The sequence below is a fragment of the Phocoena sinus genome, chromosome 17, assembly GCF_008692025.1.
Source record: "Phocoena sinus isolate mPhoSin1 chromosome 17, mPhoSin1.pri, whole genome shotgun sequence".
Taxonomy (NCBI): Eukaryota; Metazoa; Chordata; class Mammalia; order Artiodactyla; family Phocoenidae; genus Phocoena; species Phocoena sinus.
In genome coordinates this window covers 49,524,232-49,545,203 of record NC_045779.1, presented here as the reverse complement: position 1 = coordinate 49,545,203, position 20,972 = coordinate 49,524,232, and the positions used below count along the sequence as shown (strand labels likewise).

The following is a 20,972-nucleotide window of genomic DNA, read 5'->3' as shown; positions in this document are numbered from 1 at the left end:
TTTTCTCTTTCTTCCATGTTTTTTTTTCTCTCTCTCTCTCCCCCCCCTTTTTCTTCTGAGCCATGCGGCTGATACGGTCTTGGTGCTCTGGCTGGGTGTCAGGCCTGTGCCTCTGAGGTGGGAGAGCTGAGTTCAGGACACTGGTCCACCAGACACCTCCCGGCTCCACGTAATATCAAATGGTGAAAGCTCTCCCAGAGATCTCCATCTCAACGTGAAGACCCAGCTCCACTCAACGACCAGCAAGCTACAGTGCTGGACACCCTACGCCAAACAACTAGCAAGACAGGAACACAACTCCACCCATCAGAAGAAAGGCTGCCTAAAATCGTATTTTCGCAGACACCCCAAAACACACCACCAGACGCGGGCCTGCCCACCAGAAAGACAAGATGCAGCCTCATCCACCTGAACACAGGCACCAGTCCCATCCAGCAGGAAGCCTACACAACCCACTGAACCAACCTTACCCACTGGGGGCAGACACCAAAAATAACAGGAACTACGAACTTGCAGGCTGCAAAAAGGAGACCCCAAACACAGTAAGTTAATCAAAATGAGAAGACGGAGAAACACACAGCAGATGAAGGAGCAAGGTAAAAACCCACCAGACCAAACAAATGAAGAGGAAATAGGCAGTCTACCTGAAAAGGAATTAAGCATAAGGATAGTAAAGATGATCCAAAATCTTGGAAATAGAATGGAGAAAATACAAGAAACGCTGAACAAGTACTTAGAAGAACTAAAGAGCAAACAAACAATGATGAACCACACAATAAATGAAATTAAAATTCTCTAGAAGGAATCAATAGCAGAATAACTGAGGCAGAAGAACGGAAAAGTGAACTGGAAGATAAAATAGTGGAAATAACTACTGCAGAACAGAATAAACAAAAAAGAATTAAAAAGAATTGAGCATAGTCTCAGACACCTCTGGGACAACATTAAACACACCAACATTCGAATTATAGGGCTCCCAGAAGAAGAAGAGAAAAAGAAAGGGACTGAGAAAATATTTGAAGAGATTATAGGGAAAACTTCCCTAACATAGGAAAGGAAAGAGTCAATCAAGTCCAGGAAGCACAGAGAGTCCCGTACAGGATAACTCCAAGGAGAAACACACCAAGACACATACTAATCAAACTATCAAAAATTAAATACAAAGAACAAATATTAAAAGCAACATAGGAAAAACAACAAATAACATACAAGGGAATCCCCATAAGGTTAACAGCTGATCTTTCAGGAGAAACTCTGCAAGCCAGAAGGGAGTGGCAGGACATATTTAAAGTGATGAAAGGAAAAAACCTACAACCAAGACTACTCTACCCAGCCGGGATCTCATTCAGATTCGATGGAGAAATTAAAACCTTTACAGACAAGCAAAAGCTAAGAAAATTCAACACCACCAAACCAGTTTTACAACAAATGCTAAAGCAACTTCTCTCGGCAGGAAACACAAGAGAAGGAAAAGACCTACAATAACAAACCCAAAACAATTAAGAAAATGGTAATAGGAACATACATATCGATAATACCTTAAATGTAAATGGATTAAATGCTCCAACCAGAAGACACAGACTGGCTGAATGGATATAAAAACAAGACCCATATATATGCTGTCTACAAGAGACCCACTTCAGACCTAGGGACACATACAGACTGAAAGTGAGGCGGATGGAAAAAGATATTCCATGCAAATGGAAATCAAAAGAAAGCTGGAGTAGCAATTCTCATATCAGACAAAATAGACTTTAAAACAAAGACTATGACATGAGACAAAGAAGGACACTACATAATGATCAAGAGATCAATCCAAGAGGAAGATATAACAATTGTAAATATTTATGCACCCAATATAGGAGCACCTCAATACATAAGGCAAATACTAACAGCCATTAAAGGGGAAATCGACAGTAACACAATCATAGTAAGGCACTTTTAACACCCCACTTTCACCAATGGACACATCATCCAAAATGAAAATAAATAAGGAAGCACAAGCTTTAAATGATACATTAAATAAGATGGAACTTAACTGATAAAGGACTTTCCACCCAAAATCAACAGAATGCACTTTCGGCTCAAGTGCTCATGGAACATTCTCCAGGACAGATCACACCCTGGGTCAGAAATCAAGCCTTGGTAAATTTAAGAAAACAGAAATCGTATCAAGTATCTTTTCTGGCCACAGCTATGAGACTAGATGTCAATTACAGGAAAAAAAATCTGTGAAAAATATGAACACATGGAGGCTATACAATACATTACTTAATAACCAAGAGGTCACTGAAGAAATCAAAGAGGAAATCAAAAAATACCTAGGAACAAATGACAATGAAAACACCATGACCCAAAACCTACGTGATGCAGCAAAAGCTCTAAGAGGGAACTCTATAGCAATACAATCCTATGTCAAGAAACAAGAAAAATCTCACATAAACAACCTAACTTTACACCTAAAGCAATTAGAGAAAGAAGAACAAAAAACCTTCCAAAGTTAGCAGAAGGAAAGAAATTATAAAGATCAGATCAGAAATAAATGAAAAAGAAATGAAGGAAACAATAGCAAAAATCAATAAAACTAAAAGCTGGTTCTTTGAGAAGATAAACAAAATTGATAAACCTTTAGCCAGACTCATCAAGAAAAAAAGGGAGAAGACTCGAATCAATAGAATTAGAAATCAAAAAAGGAGAAGTAACAACTGACACTGCAGAAACACAAAGGATTATGAGAGATTACTACAAGCAACTCTATGCCAATAAAATGGACAACCTGGAAGAAATGGACAAATTCTTAGAAAGGTATAACCTTCCAAGACTGAACCAGGAAGGAATAGAAAACATAAACAGACCAATCACAAGCACTGAAATTGAGAATGAGATTAAAAATCTTCCAACAAACAAAAGCCCAGAACCAGATGGCTTCACAGGTGAGTTCTATCAAACATTTAGAGAAGAGCTAACACCTATCCTTCTCAAACTCTTCCAAAATATAGCAGAGGGAGGAACACTCCCAAACTCATTCTACGAGGCCACCATCACCCTGATACCAAAAACCAGACAAAGATGTCACAGAAAAAGAAAACTACAGGCCAATTATCACTGATGAACATCGATGCAAAAATCCTCAACAAAATACTAGGAAACAGAATCCAACAGCACATTAAAAGGATCATACACCATGATCAAGTGGGGTTTATCCCAGGAATGCAAGGATTCCTCAGTATACACAATTCAATCAATGTAATACACCATATTAACAAATTGAAGGATAAAAACCATATGACCATCTCAACAGATGCAGAAAAAACTTCTGACAAAATTCAACACCCATTTATGATAAAAACCCTCCAGAAAGTAGGCATAGAGGGAGCTTACATCAACATAATAAAGGCCATATATGATAAACCCACAGCCAACATCATTCTCAATGCTGAAAAACTGAAATCATTTTCACTAAGATCAGGAACAAGACAAGGTTGCCCACTCTCACCACGCTTATTCAACACAGTTTTGGAAGTTTTAGCCACAGCAATCAGAGAAGAAAAAGAAATAAAAGGAATCCAACTTGGAAAAGAAGATGTAAAGGTGTCACTGTTTGCAGATGACATGACACTATACATAAAGAATCCTAAAGACTCTACCAGAAAACTCTAGAGCTAATCAATGAATTTGCTAAAGGAGCAGGATTCAAAATGAATGCACAGAAATCTCTTGCATTCCTATACACTAATGATGAAAAATCTGAAACAGAAATTAAGGAAACACTCCCATTTACCACTGCAACAAAAAGAATAAAATAGCTAGGAATAAACCTACCTAAAGAGATAAAAGACCTGTATGCAGAAAACTATAAGACACTGATGAAAGAAATTAAAGATGATACAAACAGATGGAGAGATATACCATGTTCTTGGATTGGAAGAATCCACATTGTGAAAATGACTACAGTACCCAAAGCAATATACAGATTCAATTCAATTCCTATCAAACTACCAATGGCATTTTTTACAGAACTAGAACAAAATATTTCACAGTTTGTATGGAAACACAAAAGACCCCGACTAGCCAAAGCAATCTTGAGAAAGAAAAACAGAGCTGGAGGAACCAGGCTCCCGGAGTTCAGAGTATACTACAAAGCTACAGTAATCAAGACAGTATGTTACTGGCACAAAAACAGAAATATGTATCAATGGAACACGATAGAAACCCCAGAGATAAGCCCAACACACACACATGGTCACCTTATTTTTGATAAAGGAGGCAAGAATATATAATGGAGAAAAGACAGCCTCTTCAATAAGTGGTGCTGGGAAAACTGGACAGCTACATGTAAAAGAATGAAATTAGAACACTCCCTAACACCATACACAAAAATAAACTCAGAATGGATTAAACACCTAAATGTAAGGCCAGACACTATAAAACTCACAGAGGAAAACATAGGCAGAACACTTTATGACATAAATCACAGCAAGATCCTTTTTGACCCACCTCCTAGAGAAATGGAAATAGAAACACAAATAAACAAATGGGACCTAATGAAACTTAAAAGCTTTTGCACTGCAAAGGAAACCATAAACGAGACGAAAAGACGGCCCTCAGAATGGGAGAAAATATTTGCAAATGAAGCAACTGACAGAGGATTAATCTCCAAAATGTACAAGCAGCTCATGCAACTCAATATCAAAAAAACAAACAACCCAATCCAAAAATGGGCAGTAGACCTAAACAGACATTTCTCCAAAGAAGATATACAGATCGCCAACAAACACATGAAAGCATACTCAACATCACTAATCATTAGAGAAATGCAAAGCAAAACCACAATGAGGTATCGTCTCACACCCGTCAGAATGGTCATCATCAAGAAATCCAGAAACAATAAATGCTGGAGAGAGTGTGGAGAAAAGGCAACCCTCTTGCACTGCTGGTGGGAATGTAAATTGATACAGTCAGTATGCAGAACAGTGTGGAGGTTCCTTAAAAAACTAAAAATAGAACTACCATAATACACAGCAATCCCAGTCCTGGGCATATACCCTGAGAAAACCATAATTCATAAAGAGTCATGTACCACAATGTTCATTGCAGCTCTATTTACAATAGCCAGGACATGGAAGCAACCTAAGTGTCCATCGACAGATGAATGGATAAAGAAGATGTGCCGCATATATACAATGGAATATTACTCAGCCATAAAAAGAAACAAAACTGAGTTATTTGTAGTGAAGTGGATGGACCTAGAGTCTGTCATACAGAGTGAAGTCAGTCAGAAAGAGAGAAACAAATACCGTATGCTAATACATATATATGAATCTAAAAAAAATTTTTCAATGGTTCTGAAGAACCTAGGAGCAGGACAAGAATAAAGACGCAGACATAGAGAATGGAGTTGAGAACATGGGGAGGGGGAAAGGTAAGCTGGGATGAAGTGAGAGAGTGACATGGACTTATATATAATACCAAATGTAAAATAGATAGGTAGTGGGAAGCAGCCGCATAGCACAGGGTGATCAAGTCGGTGCTTTGTGACCACCTAGAGGGGTGGAATAGGGAGGGTGGGAGGGAGACACAAGATGGAGGAGGTATGGGGATGTATGCATATGTATAGCTGATTCACTTTGTTATAAAGCAGAAACTAACACACCATTGTAAAGCAATTATACTCCAATAAAGATGTTAAAAAAATAAAATAAAATAAAAATAAAAATATTGAGCTGGGAGTCAATATTTTCAAACTCAATAATATAGATTTTAAACTTTGAAAAGCATCTTCTCAACTAAAAAAATATGCTGATTACTGTTTTTCTAATTAACTGATCCCATCTATAGTGAAGTAGTACAGGAAAAAATGCCTGTACTTTCAACCTTTCACTTGCTATTGACTGCTTATCCATAGTCAAAACAGAAATAAACTTTTTAAAATATCCCTCAATTTTTCTTGAAGTTTGTAACCATCCTCCTCTAGATATCAGCCTATGTTTCTGCTTCTTTTCATAGTCGAATTTTTGGAAATAAGAGTCTACTTTCACTGTCTTTACTCCATCACCTCCTACTGATTCCACAATGTACTGCAATGTCTTCTGTCTTCCCAGTTCCCTAAACCTGCAAAGGAGAATAAACTAAAGGGCAAATTTGATAGTCTTTTTCAATTTTATTTTATTTGAACTTTATGAAGCACCGAACTAATTCCTTATCAATGCTCACCTTTCCTTTCATTTGGTAACATCTCACACTCCTTGGTCTCTAACCTGTTTTTTGTTCCCCTTTAATGCTCCTTTCCTCTACCCAGCCAAGGAATTTTTGTGTTGTGTGTGGCTCACTTCTAAGTGAAAAGATCCATGATACAGAGTGCTATAGAGCCTTGCTATTTAAAATTGTGTTCCAAGGACCAGCAGCATTGGCATCACCTGGGAGCTTACTGTGACGGCAGGATCTCGCGTTTCACTCCAGAACTGATTCACCGTTGCATCCACAATAAATTTGAGAAGGACTGTTGGTAGAGCTTTTGAAAGGATTAAACTTGCAGACTGAATAACTGACAGAAGAAACAGGCTTCTTTATACAACTCCCTACCCGTGACAGTAACACTAGCATCTTCAAATATCTGTCAAACGAATTGTTTTCTAAGGTAGTCATTGTGATAGACTACCTTACAGTTACTAAATACTCTGTATTCCTCCCTGGGGAGGAATATAAAATACACTGTACCATCCCACTGATGTCAGACTTGGCTATGTGACTTGTTTTTCCCAAGGAAACGTGAACAGAAACCATGAGTCTTTCAGGTAGAAGTGTTAAGACCCAACATTAAACTTCTAAGGTCTTTTTTCCTTCTATCTCAAGACCAGGGCTGTTCCATATAGTGACTACTCTCTAAAAGGCTATTACACATACACATACCTGTGCACACACATCTAGTCATTCCTGTTTCTGCTCCTGATTAAATTAAAATGCTTGGAAAATAAAAGTTCTCCAGGAATTCATGCATAAGAAGCAAATCACCTACTAGAAGAAAAAGAAAACAGTGTAGCTTGCTTAAGACCTCTTTACTGAAACATTATTCAATGCCACAAGAATGAAATTATACGAAATTATCAAAATAAAAACTCTAGGAATGGGCTTCCCTGGTGGCGCAGTGGTTGAGAGTCCGCCTGCCGATGCAGGGGACACGGGTTCGTGCCCCGGTCTGGGAGGATCCCACATGCCGCGGAGCGGCTGGGCCCGTGAGCCATGGCCGCTGAGCCTGTGCATCCGGAGCCTGTGCTCTGCAATGGGAGAGGCCACAGCGGTGAAAGGCCCGCGTACCACAAAAAAAAAAAAAAACAAAAAAAAAAACTCTAGGAATGATCAAAGGAGTAGCAGGGAGCACTGAACAATTACGTAGTGGAAAAACTATTTGTGACTGGTGTAAGTATGACAGCGCTATGTAAGTATGAGAATTGTAAATATGATGTAATGAATATCAGGGGGTGGGGAGAAGAAATATGGGAGATGACACTGCTCATGTTACCTCAAAGAGTTAAAGAAACCCCGCCTAAAACTGAAAGAAGAATGTAACAATAATACCAATCTCTTAATATTTTTGCAGATTCTGCTTAACTTTAGAAATACTTTCTTAAGGCAAACAAATATCTTTCAGTCACTCTTTCCCTCTAACCATCTATCCATCATTTTATACGTATATATTCATAAAACAGATCTTAACAATAATGCCTACCCTAACATTAATGACATCACTATATAGTTGGATTGGAGGTGGCTTTTAAGCTTTAATATTTGTTATGTATGACTTCTTCATAGTTAGCATGCATTAGTTTCACCAAAGTTTATAATCTAGCACCTACCCCTCCGTTAAGACAAACCATCAGATAACTGCATATTTGGGTTAATTGTTTTCGTCCTGTATAGAACTGTTTTTACTACCTTGCATTTTGTTGTCACACCACTGAACTACATTAAAGAACGGTGTTAAAAAAATAGCTTTTTGAAATTAGAATCTGTATTTACTATAAAGATATCTGATAAGGACACTTTTTGCTATATTAGAATTCCATGAGAATTTTTTCTCTTTATTCTATCAGGAAAAGTTGTGTTTTTCTTACCCGCCTAAGCAACGGGTTTATCTTTATTTTAGTGACACTGTGATTTATGTCTGATCACATTTCCCTTTTTCACTGATTGCTAGAAAACAAAGGCTAATTTTTGGCCTTTCTCTAATACATTAATTTGGTCTTAAAACATGCCCCTTTTTTGTACTAATATTCATTCATTCAAAAAAATGTATCAAGTGTCTCTTAATGTATGTTTGCTGATGGCCATTAGGGAGTCTTTATAAACACAGAAAAAAACTATTTGCAGTTACTTTACTTTTTAATTAATGTTTGATTTATTGAAGTACAAATATAAAAATCTAGTTTTCCTTTAAGCCTTCAACTGTAAGTGGATTCTATTTATAAAACTAGTAAATTTAACACACGTTCTAAGGTGCTTTTGATAGTTGATCAACTCAAACAGAAAACAAACTAAATATCCTTAAATACAAACGAGTAATTAAATTCTCTCACATATATATACTAAATTGTATTTATACATCTACTATTGTAAACACTTTAATTGCCTCTAACAAGAAAACCTTTCTAAAAACTTAACTCTAGTAAATACATTACAATAAAGTTTTAAATATAATGAATGTTAAGTTCTCTTAAACATTCCAATAGTTTCAAAATTTAGCCAAATACTTGCACCTTTTAACTTAAAATCACTCAAAAAACAATTACATAAGTATTCATCTTCAATTAGATTCTTAGACTAATTTGTATGCACTCTAATAGGCCTAATTCTCTGAAATATAACAAATATTTTAAAGACCAAATACACTGATTATTCCTAAACTTAATACAAAAATACTAAGCATTTAACAAATTTCATCATTTCCATATTTACTTCTAACCTTAACAAGGGTAAAAGACTTACCCACTAAAGAAAGCAGTGATTCTCAACGTGTGCTCCCCAGATCAGGAGCATTGGCATTACTTTAGAAGTTGTTAGAAATGCAAATAATGGGTCCTGGCTCATCAGAAACTCTAGAGGAGGGGTCCAACATTTTTTTTTTATACATATACATATGTTGCCATATCTCTTCCCTCTTGCGTCTCCCTCCCTCCCACCCTCCTTATCCCACCCCTCCAGGCAGTCACAAAGCACGGAGCCGATATCCCTGGGCCATGCGGCTGCTTCCCACTACCTATCTACCTTACGTTTGTTAGTGTGTATATGTCCATGACTCTCTCTCGCCCTGTCACAGCTCACCCTTTCCCCTCCCCATATCCTCAAGTCCATTCTCCAGTAGGTCTGTGTCTTTATTCCTGTCTTACCCCTAGGTTCTTCATGACATTTTTTTTTTCTTAAATTCCACATATGTGTTAGCATACGGTATTTGTCTTTCTCTTTCTGACTTACTTCACTCTGTAGGACAGACTCTAGGTCTATCCACCTCATTACAAATAGCTCAATTTCGTTTCTTTTTATGGCTGAGTAATATTCCATTGTATATATATGTGCCACATCTTCTTTATCCATTCATCCGATGATGGGCACTTAGGTTGCTTCCATCTCCGGGCTATTGTAAATAGAGCTGCAATGAACATTTTGGTACATGACTCTTTTTGAATTTTGGTTTTCTCAGGGTATATGCCCAGTAGTGGGATTGCTGGGTCATATGGTAGTTCTATTTGTAGTTTTTTAAGGAAGCTCCATACTGTTCTCCATAGTGTCTGAACCAATTCACATTCCCACCAGCAGTGCAAGAGTGTTCCCTTTTCTCCACACCCTCTCCAGCATTTATTGTTTTAACAAGCCTTTGGGTGATTCTGAGGCACATTAAAGTCTGAGGCTCATTGCTTTATTGTAGCCTCAACTACTCAGAGGCAGTTTTGTCCTAAAACACAGATAATGTAAAAGCCTTGAGTTCAGCCATTCTGTGAGGTGAGCAGCAATTCTAAAATGGGCAAATCTACTTCATGCTTGAGAACCAGTGGACAAAGGAAACAATATTAAGACCTCAAACTTAGTTGGAGTTACCATCAGAGCAGATTGAGGTTTATCAAGAAGAGATTCTTCTCCCCCTCACCTTAGGAAATGAGACTAAGACTGCTGACATCTAGGGTTATCCTCTTCCATGAGTGACCAGCACCATGAGTTGTTTTTTTAATAGTAACAACTGGTACTCCAAATCCTATACAGGTACTTGGTCTTCTCTGGGTTCAAGATAAACTATTATCTAACTCTTCCTGACAATCTGCATCTGCAATTTCCAACCTAAAATATATCTAAGTTTTCTTACACCTTCCTTGGATTTTACGTTTTCATCTCATTTTAATATCCTTCTGATTCTAAATAAATTTCAGTGACTATCCATCCTATCCTTTACCTAATTTAACTTGTTTTAACTTTAACATCACACATGATAAAATTTTGCATTCTTCTCACATTTTTCCCTGTCTGACATAACTCTTAGAAATAGGAAGATAACTCTCAAATGGATTCTATATCCCTTATTTCTTTGCCTGGCCCAGATTCTTTGCCAGGAAAATGGGATAATAATAGTACCTATCTCACAGAGTTTTTATTAGGATTAAATAAAAGTATCTGCTAGTGCCTGCTCCACAGAAAATGTTCTTAGCCACTCTTATTCTTGTCATTTCCCCAAAAGATACTGTTTTAATTGGTAAAAGTAAATGAAAAGAAACTTCAAATAGGAGTGAGATGTATTTAAAGTATACTGTCACCAAGTGGGAGAACAGAGTTGACATAACAGGGAAGTTTATGATAAAAACTATGCTACAATTAAGTTGAAACTCTAAATATGTTAATTTTTTTTACTTCTTACCATGTGATCTAGTAAACTGACTACTTTTAAAGGTTACCCAATACAGGTTTATGGTGATGCCTCCAAACCTGATCTATACTTAAGGTCTAAAAAATTTTTTGAATCAGAACATAATTTACTCTTTAAGCAGGAGCAAAAATTGTGTCATAGTGTGTCTTCTTTGTAACTGTTATTAACTAGAGCAATGGTGTGATAAGCTCCTTAATGTGTCTAAGTCCCAATTAGATTTTCCTGAGGGGACTATAATGTTGGAATCAGCAAACACTGAAAACTGGTAAAAGCAAAAGCAGCCACCTTGGAGAGGAGTGAAGGCATCAGTTAACACTGTCAGGTAAGCAGTTTGTTTACACAAAGAGTTAAAATCAGAAACATACGACCAAAGTTTTATCTGGTCCATCCTTAAACTGTCAATGGTAAAACTATTTTATCGGCACCTTTACTGAACATGAAATGGTGAGGGGTAAGATCACAAACAACAAATGGAGTCCTGGAGTGTAGCCGATCTACAAGTGTAGAAGTGTCTGCACAAGGTATACTGCTACAACACACAGGACATTTTAAAGAACTGAAGGCAGGGTGACAAATAACAGGGAACTTAAGCAGCTGTTATAAAAATCTAAAATAAAGGTAGTCACAAGCAGAAAGAGTAGAAGAAATCCTTTAAACAGACTAACAAATACTCATTCCAAAGGACACAAATGTAAAGAAAAACCCTATACCCAAAACCTATCTGGTAGGCAGCTGCCAAGAAAAGATTTCTCATTTTAAGCAAAGGCTGCCTAGAAATTAATGAAGAACCATTTATTTTTTACCTGTATGTATACATGTTGCCTCTCAAAGGAGTCAACTGAGGAAGCTATACTTATTCTAAGAGTGGGAGGGGGTAATCAAGTTATTGCTGGGGCATTCATCTTTTGAACTACCTTCAGAACTCTGTAGGCATAACTTTATAGACTTACAATGTTTTTAACCCCAAATGCTATTTAATTTGTAGCTTTACCATCTATCACGTTCACTAATTCTGTTCCAAATGAAAAAAGAGCTCCAGAGTTGAGAAACTTTGAGATCATCCAATCAACCTCATTTAAAATGAGAAAATATACACCCAAAGAGATTAAGTAATTTATACAAATTCTTTCAGCTAGTTAATGCTAGAAGTACCTGTCCACTGACCTTGGTCATAAACTGACATCACAAGGCCTTTCTAACTTGTGTCAAGAGATTTGGGGGCACCATGAATATTAAAGAAAGTGCCATGAGTTCATAAGGCAGCTTCAACAAAAGAGGAATCTGTATAGTATTTTGAAGCTGTAACTCTCAAGGACAGTGTTTGATACAGCAGTGTGCTCAATACATGTTTCTGAATCAATGAATCAGATGTATATATTTGGGCAAATTTGTTAAAATTATTCATCATATCCCTTTCCAGGTTAAGTTACACCACATATTTCTCAGTTCTTCATCTACCTAGAGGCTGGTCACATTTCAACTGTTTTCAATTTATCAACTGAGGTCTCATAAAAAAAAAAATCCTTTATTCAAACACTTTAAAGTTCTAGTCCTCATCCCTGGTCCCACCTTTAAGAGGATTCTGCATCTGATTAATGTCCTTCAAAGCAGAAACCAAGTATCCCCTTTTTCACTTTTCTAATTCCATAAACAAGAATTGTGAAGAAAAGATATTATGTAAAGTGAAGAAAAATTAATAAAAGGGACCATGATAAAACTACATTTTAATATTCAAGTTTCTTCGAAGCTTAAATTACACACACACACACAATCAATAGATGTCCTCACAGTTTCAGTGCTTTAAAATGAATGTTAGGATGTGGGTCATGGATAGATTTTATATTCTTTGTACTTTTCTCTATTTTCTAAACTAATACTCACATAATTTACTCTCATAACACCAGAACGCATATTAAAACAGGTAACAAGAATAAAATACGATTAGCAGAGGTCTGCCACTTACTAACTCAGAGGAAGCCAACGACATTGGAGAAGTTACCATATGCATGATGCAAATACCGCTTCAGCAAGTGCTTTTAAAAATTCCGTAAGATATCAATATCCTGTCATTATAACTGATTTTTTAAAGGGCAGTACAACTCCACTATGACAAAAGAAAACTTAACAGGCAGTAGAAATTATAACTGAGGAAAGTTTCCAGGTTCTGCCACCTCAAGACAACACGCAGCCTTTCAAAATACACGACACAAAAATCCACTGGGTTCCCGTGTACGCTAAACATTTTCTTTTCCAAAGCCGTATTAAGTGCTTATGTGAATTCTGACAGTTGGCAAATATCAAATAAAACAATGACCCAATCCAAACCCAAGTCAAGCACAGCGTTCTTAATGATTTCTAAGAGGGAAAACATGAGCGTCACAATTGGTTCAATATTCACGTCTCACGGGGAGGGAAAAACGAAGGGATCCTACCCTTGAAACAGTTGGCGGGGTAAGGAAAGTCGAGCATAGGTGAAGAAAGCAGGAAGAGCAGAGCAGAAAGAGCTACGACGCAGACACGAGCAAGTCTTCCGTCCCCAGAGCAGAGCGAGCCCTCCGCTCCTCGCCCCGGTCCTGCCGCCATCCCGGCCCGGCACACCTGCCAACGCCCGGCCCGCGCCCCCCGCCCACCCCATTCACGCCGGCGGCCCGCGGGGCCGCGCCCCCAGCGCAGCGCCCACACCTCCGCCTCCCCCCCGCCCTCAGCCCGGGTCGGCCGCGCGGGACGCGAAGGAAGGCTGGGCTCACCGGGTCCCTCCGGGCTGGACGGCGCCGGGGGCCGGTGGGGCGGGGACCCGCACCCGGGGTCCCCCTGGGCGGGCTCCCTCAGGTAATCCTCGAAGCGCACCTGCCGGGCTACGCCGCCACCCCCGAACCCCCGCAGGCGGTTGGCTGTGCCTCGCAGAAGGCGCCCGCTCTTCCCCGTGAACGTGGTCAGGTAGTCCATGCTGCCGCCGGGCAGGCGCCGAGGAGGCCAACGGTTTCCGCCGAGATTCTGTGCTCGCCCACCCACGCGTTCAAGCCGACACTGGGGGCGGTGGCTCCGCACGCCTCACCGGAGGCTGGGAGGGAAAAGGGGAGGGGACGTCCGGAACTTGGCCCCGGGGCGGACCATCAGGGAACTAGGCGTCGGGGGAAAAGAAGCTGGACGAAAGTTTTGAAAAGTTTTTCTTGTTGCTTCCAAACGCCAGTTCGGGCCAAACGTAGCTTGTAAAGTAGATATATACTTCCTGGAACAGAGGCAGCGTCGAAACGCGGCGGCCTTTTAGCAAGCCGAACGAACCTATCCGCTTCCCCCCACGTGCCTGGCTCCAATGGAGCAGGCCTGCCCCGCCCTAACCCGCCCAGTCCCGACCCGACCGGACTTTCGGGACTGCTAGAGAAAGGGGAGGAGGCCGAGCCTCGGGACCCGAGGGCAGAGCCGGGTATAAGGATATAAGGGTATAAGGATGGCCCTGGGGAGGCTTCGCTGGATTTGCGGAGAGTTTGGGGGCCTAGGAGAGCAGTGTCCAAAAGTTTCTGTGAGTCTCTGTGTGTTAGGGGGAGGGGCACAACCCACAGGAAACTTTTGCAGTTTGAAATTTTGGTGGGCGGGGTGGGTGAGAGGAAGGAGAGAATGTTAGTTTTAAGGTAAAACTAAAGTCGTAGTTAACATAAAACAACCCAGATAAAATGCTTCCTAGGAAGCCTTATGAGACCATCTTTGTAAAATAAAGCATTAATCGTCACGTTCGAAGTTCGCCGTGGCATTATGAACTGATGTTAGAGTTTGACATTCCATGACTCTGGTCCTGTAAGGCAAGGTAATTAGGGCTTCAGTGTGCAACTTTATCCTCCTTTAAGCAGAGAAGGAGCAACGACATTAGACAGACATTTACTACCCGATTTTGTTTCCTGTGAGATCTGGTTATTCTCTTCCTTTCACATCTGTTCACAGGTGTTTTAGTTTTTCCCATGCGGTAAATAAACTTTCTTGGAATTACCAGATTATTAATGCATTTGAAGAAAAGGTTTGAACTAGGAAGTTGAAGAGCTAATCATACCAAACAGTGGAGTCCAGAAAACATCTTTGAGGAACTTAAGCATTTTGCCAAACCATTAAAGATTATCCTCTGCCCTGCGCCCCCCTTTTAAATTATTTGACTGATCTTTTCCCCATCATCACCATTTTCAGCTTAAATTCTTAATAGGTTGGACAAACTTCACCATTCTAACATCAGCATCACCTTTATACTTGGTTAAATGTATAGACTGTCTGGGCAGTACCCCCAGAGTGTGATTTCACAGTGTTTCTGAGTAAGGACCCAGGAATATGCATATTCAGCAACCATCCCTGTGTTCAGATGTGCTGCTTAGGAAAGCACTGCTCCAGACTTCCTTCTGTACCTCCTTGGAACCCATTTGGTAGAGTGGTAAGTGGATCCCAGTTTTTCTGCGATTTCCATTTCATAAGGAAGGAAGCATTACCAAGCTTAGCACCACTTCCAAGATCTCAGAGAGGCTCAGTAAGCTTTACAAATTGAATTTCAATGACTTAAGTCTAATCCTGATTAACTACAGTGAAATCCTTTTTCTAAAATATATTTTACATCTTCAAATCTGCCATTAGTTTGTGATAATCATATCCAAAATAGTGGTTGAGTATTTTATATCTGATTAAATCTGCACTTTTACATCTAACCTTAGTAGGAACCTGTACTCTACCAGTTCAAATACAGGTTTACAAGCAGTTAACCCATCAATTTTTTCTGCTTCTGTTTCATGGAAAGCCAGAGCTGCTGGATAAAAATGTGTAACTTTGATGATTAAGTGCTTTACAAGTTTTTATTTAAACTCAGCTAAGCCCTAATGTCTCTAAAATCGTTTTACTCATTTTATCATCTTTCCTTTTCTTTCTTCCCATTTGTTGTCTGACCCATCACCATCCTCCTGAAGTTACCAAATTCATTACTCAAACATGTTACTTGGTCTTCTAAATGACTTAAAATCATAGGCCATGAAATATAGACACTCTCACTTTTCTTCCCCTTTCCTTTTTAATCTACAAGCTCATCTCCATATATTGCCTCAGAAGGAAGGAACTCCTTACACGTCCATGCCTCTCGTTCTCCAAATTAATTCTTGACCTTAGTCTGGTGTATGTTGTCTATGACTTGTCAGCCTTATTATTCCTGTGCGTTTTATTATTTTTTCTCTCTCCACTCTGGTTCCTTCCTCCTTATCATGCCATATCACCACATATATTCCTCTCATCCTTCAAGAAAAAAAAAAAAGTGTCCTTATATATCGTGCATGCCTCCTCCAGCAAACCTTTGCCTTATTTTTATTTATTTATTTATTTATTATTTTTTATTTATTTATTTTTGCGGTACGCGGGCCTCTCACTGCTGTGGCCTCTCCCGTTGCGGAGCACAGGCTCCGGACGGGCAGGCTCAGCAGCCATGGCTCACGGGCCCAGCCGCTCCGCGGCATGTGGGATCTTCCCGGACCGGGGCACGAACACGCGTCCCCTGCATTGGCAGGCGGACTCTCAACCACTGTGCCACCAGGGAAGCCCCCTTTGCCTTATTTTTAAAACAACTTTATTGACATATGATTTTACAAACCATATAATTCATCTGTTAAAAGTATACAACTCAATGGTTGTTAGTATATTTACACAGTTGTTAAACCATCACCCAAATCTAATTTTTGAACATTTCTATTACCCACCAAAGAAACTTCTTGTCCATTTCTAGTACTCCCCATTTCCACCACAGGCACAGACCACCACTAATCTACTTTTTGTCTCTATGGATTTGCCTTTTATAAACATTTCACATAAATGGAATCATACGATATCTGGTCTTTGGTGTCTGACTTCTTTCACTTAGCCTAATGTTTCTGAGGCTTATTCATGTTGTAGCAGGTATTAGTATGTCATTCCTTTTTATTGCCAAATAATATTATAGGGATATATCATATTTTATTAATCCATTTATAAGTTGATGGATATTTGTATTATTCCCACTTTTTGGCTATTATGAGTAATGTTGCTATGAACATCTATGTACAAATTATTTTGTGGACATATGTTTTCATTTCTCTCTATACCCAGAAGTTGAATTGCTGGATTTATTTTTTTGGTATAGAACATATTCTAAGTTTAAGGTATATAATGTGATGATTTGATAGGAGTATATATTGCAAAATGATTACTGCAGTAGAGTTAATTAACATTTCTATAAACTCGTATAGTTACCTTTTTTGTATATGTGCTATGAGAACGTTTAAGATCTACTCTCTTAGCAACTTTCAACTATACAATATTGTTAGCTATAGTCACCAGGTTATATGTTAGATCCCCACGAGTTATTCAACTTAAAATTGGAAATTTATACCATTTGAGCAACATCTCACCATTTCCCCCAACCTCCAGACCCCAGCAACCACTATTCTACTCTCTGTTTCTATGAGTTCAGTTTTTTTAGATTCCACATGTAAGTGAGTTCATACAGTATGTGTCTTTGTCTGACTTATTTCACTTAACATAATGCCCTCAAGGTCCATCCATGTTGTTGCAAATAGTAGTATTTCCTTTTTATGGCTGAATAATATTCCATTGTGTATCTATATCACATCTTATTTATCCATTCATCCATTGATGGATATTTAGGTTGTTTCCATGTTTTAGCTATTGTGAATAAAGCTGCAGTGAACATGGGGGTGCAGATATCTCTTTGAGATAGTGATTACATTTCCTATGGATATATACCCAGAAGTAGAATTGATGGATCATACAGTAGTTCTAATTTTAATTTTTTGTGGAACCTCCATACTGTTTTCCATAGTGGCTGTACCAATTTACATCCCCACCAACAGTGCATGAGGGTTCCCTTTTCTCCACATCCTTGCTAACACTTATCTCCTACCTTTTTAATAACTGCCATTCTGACAGGTGTGAGGTGATATCTCATTGTGGTTTTGATTTGCATTTGCCTGATGATTAGTGATGTTGAACATCTTTTTTTTTTTTTTCTTTTTTAAACATTTGAACATCTTTTCACGTAACTCTTGGCCATCTGTATGTCTTCTTTGGAAAAATGTCTATTCAGATCCTCTGCCCAGTTTTTAATTCAATTGTTGGTTTTTTGCTATTGAGTTTTATGAGTTCCATATATATTGTGGATATTAACCCCTTATCAGATGAGTGGTTTGCAAATATTTCCTGCCTTTCCTTAGGTTTGCTTTTTATTTTGTTGATTGTTTCTTTTACTGTGATGTAGTCCCACTGGTTTATTTTCGTTTCTGTTGCCTGTGCTTTTGGAGTCATATCCAAAAATTTATTGCCAAGACCAATGTCAAGGAAGATTTTCCCTGTTTTCTTTTAGTTTTATGGTTTTAGGTCTCACATTTGAGTCTTTAACTTGTTTCAAGTTAATTTTTGTGTATGTTGTAAGATGGGGGTCGAATTTCGTTCTTCTGCATGTGACTACCCAGTTTTCTCAGCAACATTTATTAAAGAAACTGTATTCTTGGCTCCATTATAGTTGATGGTATATGCATGATTTATTTCTGGGTTCTTGATTATGTTCCATTGATCTGTGTGTCTGTTTTTATGCCAGTACCCCACTGTTTTGATTACTATGACTTTGTAATAAATTTGAGATCAGCAAGTGTGATGCATCAGCTTTGTTCCTCTTTCCCAGGATTGCTTTGGCGGTTTGGGGTCTTCTGCAACTCCGTATGAATTTTAGCATTGTCTGTCCTATTTCTGTGAAAAATGCCCTTGGAATTTGATAGGGATCACATTGAATATGTAGAACACTTTTGGTAGTATGGACATTTTAACAATATTCTTCCAACTCATGAACACAGGATACCTTTCCATTATTTGTGTCTTATTCAATTTCTTTCATCAGTGTCTTACAGTTTTCAAAGTAGAGATCTTTCACCTCCTTGGTTAAATTTATTGCTAAGTATTTTATTGTTTTTGATGCCATTGTAAATGGGATTGTGTTCTTTCTTTCTTTTTCAGATAGTTCTTAGCATATATGAATACAACAAACTGACTTTCTCTGTCAGTTTGTATCCTGCAACTTTATGAAATGATTTATTAGTTCTAACAGTACTTTTATGGAGTCTTTAGGATTTTTCTATATACAAGATCATATCATCTGTAACTTTACCTCTTCCTTTCCAATCTGGATGCCTTTTCTCTGTCTCGCCTAAGTGCTCTGGCTGGAACTTCCAGTACTATGTTGAAAAAAAGTGGTGACAGTGGGCACCCTAGTCTTCTTCCTGATCTTAGAAGAAAAGCTTTCAGCCTTTCATTGCTGAGTGTGATTTTAGCTGTGGGCTTATCATATATATGGCCTTTATTATTTTGAGGTACATTCCTTCTGTACCCAATTTATTGAGAGTTTTTGTCATGGAAGGATACTGACTTTTGTCAAATGCTTTTTCTGTAGCTACTGAGATGATCATATTAGTTTTATTTTTCATTTTAATAATGTGGTATATAACACTTATTGATTTACATATGTTGAATCATTCTTGCATCCCAGGAATAAATCCCACTGTTTGCTAGTATTTTGTTAAGAATTTTTGCATCTATATTCATCAGAGATAAGTGTCCTGTAGTTTTTTTTGTGTTAATTCTTCTTTAAATGTTTGGTAGAATTCACCAGTGAAACCATCCGGTCCTGGGCCTTTCTTTTTTGGGGATGTTTTGATTACAGATCCATACTTCTTACTAATTATTGATCTGTTCAGATTTTCTATTACTTTATGATTCAGTTTTGGGTTGAATTTTTCTAGAAATTTATCCATTTTTCCTAAGTTATCCAATTTATTGGCATGTAATTGTTCATAGTAGTCTCTTATGAATGTTTATATTTGTATGTTATCAGTTGTTTTAGCTTAGACCGTATTAGAAATTATTTCCGTATCTCTGCTCTGTATTAGAAAAATGGAAATGCAAAAAGGAAAAGAAAGAGCAAAACAACTTTGGAGAAACCTAAGCCTGTTGCTAGCTATGATTTTTATACCAAAATGCCAGTTTCCAGCTTCAGTCTGTAGCTGGTAATTAGATACTATTGTTTTTATTTTTTCTTGTTGGAGGGGCTATGGAGGAATTGAACTTTGGGGTCTATCAATACAAGACAAAATGAAGCATGGCAATAAAAATAGAACCTGCCTACAAGTCCATCCATCTCTCTTAGACAAAGTTCTGGGCAGCAATGCCAAGTTCTTATCAATATTCCACTTGTTTCAGCCAGGGTACATGAGCAGAAGACTGGTAAGTGCTGAGCATAATATTTGAAAGGAAGAGAACCTACTCCTCTTCTTAAAGTGTATGGGGGTTCCTTGACTCCCCACCTCCCCATCCCAAACAACATTTGGGAAAGATGCTAATAATACTAGGCAAATTAGCCAAAATCCAGACTGCATATAGGAAGAGAAACCCAAACCTGGATGGTCAATCCAGCACTAGCCAGATAGGTTTGATTTTCAAAAGAGTCATGCACTGGCCATTCTCTCCCACTGCAGATCTACTCTTGGCTCTCACAAGGCAACAGAAACATCAGTAGAACCAGATTCTGTGCTGTTCTAACAGGCATGAAGAAAAGTTTGACCACTTCCAGCTACCTCTCAAGAGAGAAGCAGACTAAGCCCACCTACCCCACTCCCCACTCCCTACCCAGGGCCTCTTATGGGAACTAAGCTGGCTCTACAACCAACACCATGAGCAGCAGTGGCATGAAAAACACGTAATGAATGAAGTGAACCAAGACTGGTTGGAAGCCACTTTGTGCCTACTCTACTACTTTTCTGGAGTTAAGGAAGAAAGGTGTGGGGAGGAGATTCTTAAAACATACACAGAAAGATACAACAGCATTGTTAGGCTGCATGATACATAAACACATGCACTTATGTTTGGTCATTAAACCCTACGTGTTGTGTGACATGAAACCTCCCAGCTTTTGGTTTCTCCCCTCTTTAATCATCTCCAACACTGCAGCTGGGTAATCTCAAATCCATAGATCTAACTGTTGCCTTTCCTCCACTTTAAAAACATGCCTGTT

At 38.6% G+C, this 20,972-nt stretch overlaps 1 protein-coding gene across 14 annotated transcripts in view; it reads right to left on the bottom strand.

Moving 5' to 3' along the window:
• Positions 1–20,972, bottom strand: part of OXR1 (oxidation resistance 1) — a 457,600-nt gene that overhangs the window by 89,694 nt on the left and 346,934 nt on the right. For 2 of the 14 annotated variants that reach the window (XM_032610522.1, XM_032610530.1), the window contains exon 1: positions 13,654–14,142. The exons of 7 other annotated variants lie outside the window; for them this stretch is intronic. In XM_032610522.1, the coding sequence (XP_032466413.1) occupies positions 13,654–13,852 (199 nt within the window). In that variant the 5' untranslated portion in view covers positions 13,853–14,142. Of the gene's footprint in view, positions 1–13,338; positions 13,532–13,653; positions 14,143–20,972 lie in introns of those variants that run through there. 5 more of the 14 variants (XM_032610532.1, XM_032610533.1, XM_032610528.1 and 2 more) reach the window with 4 other exon arrangements.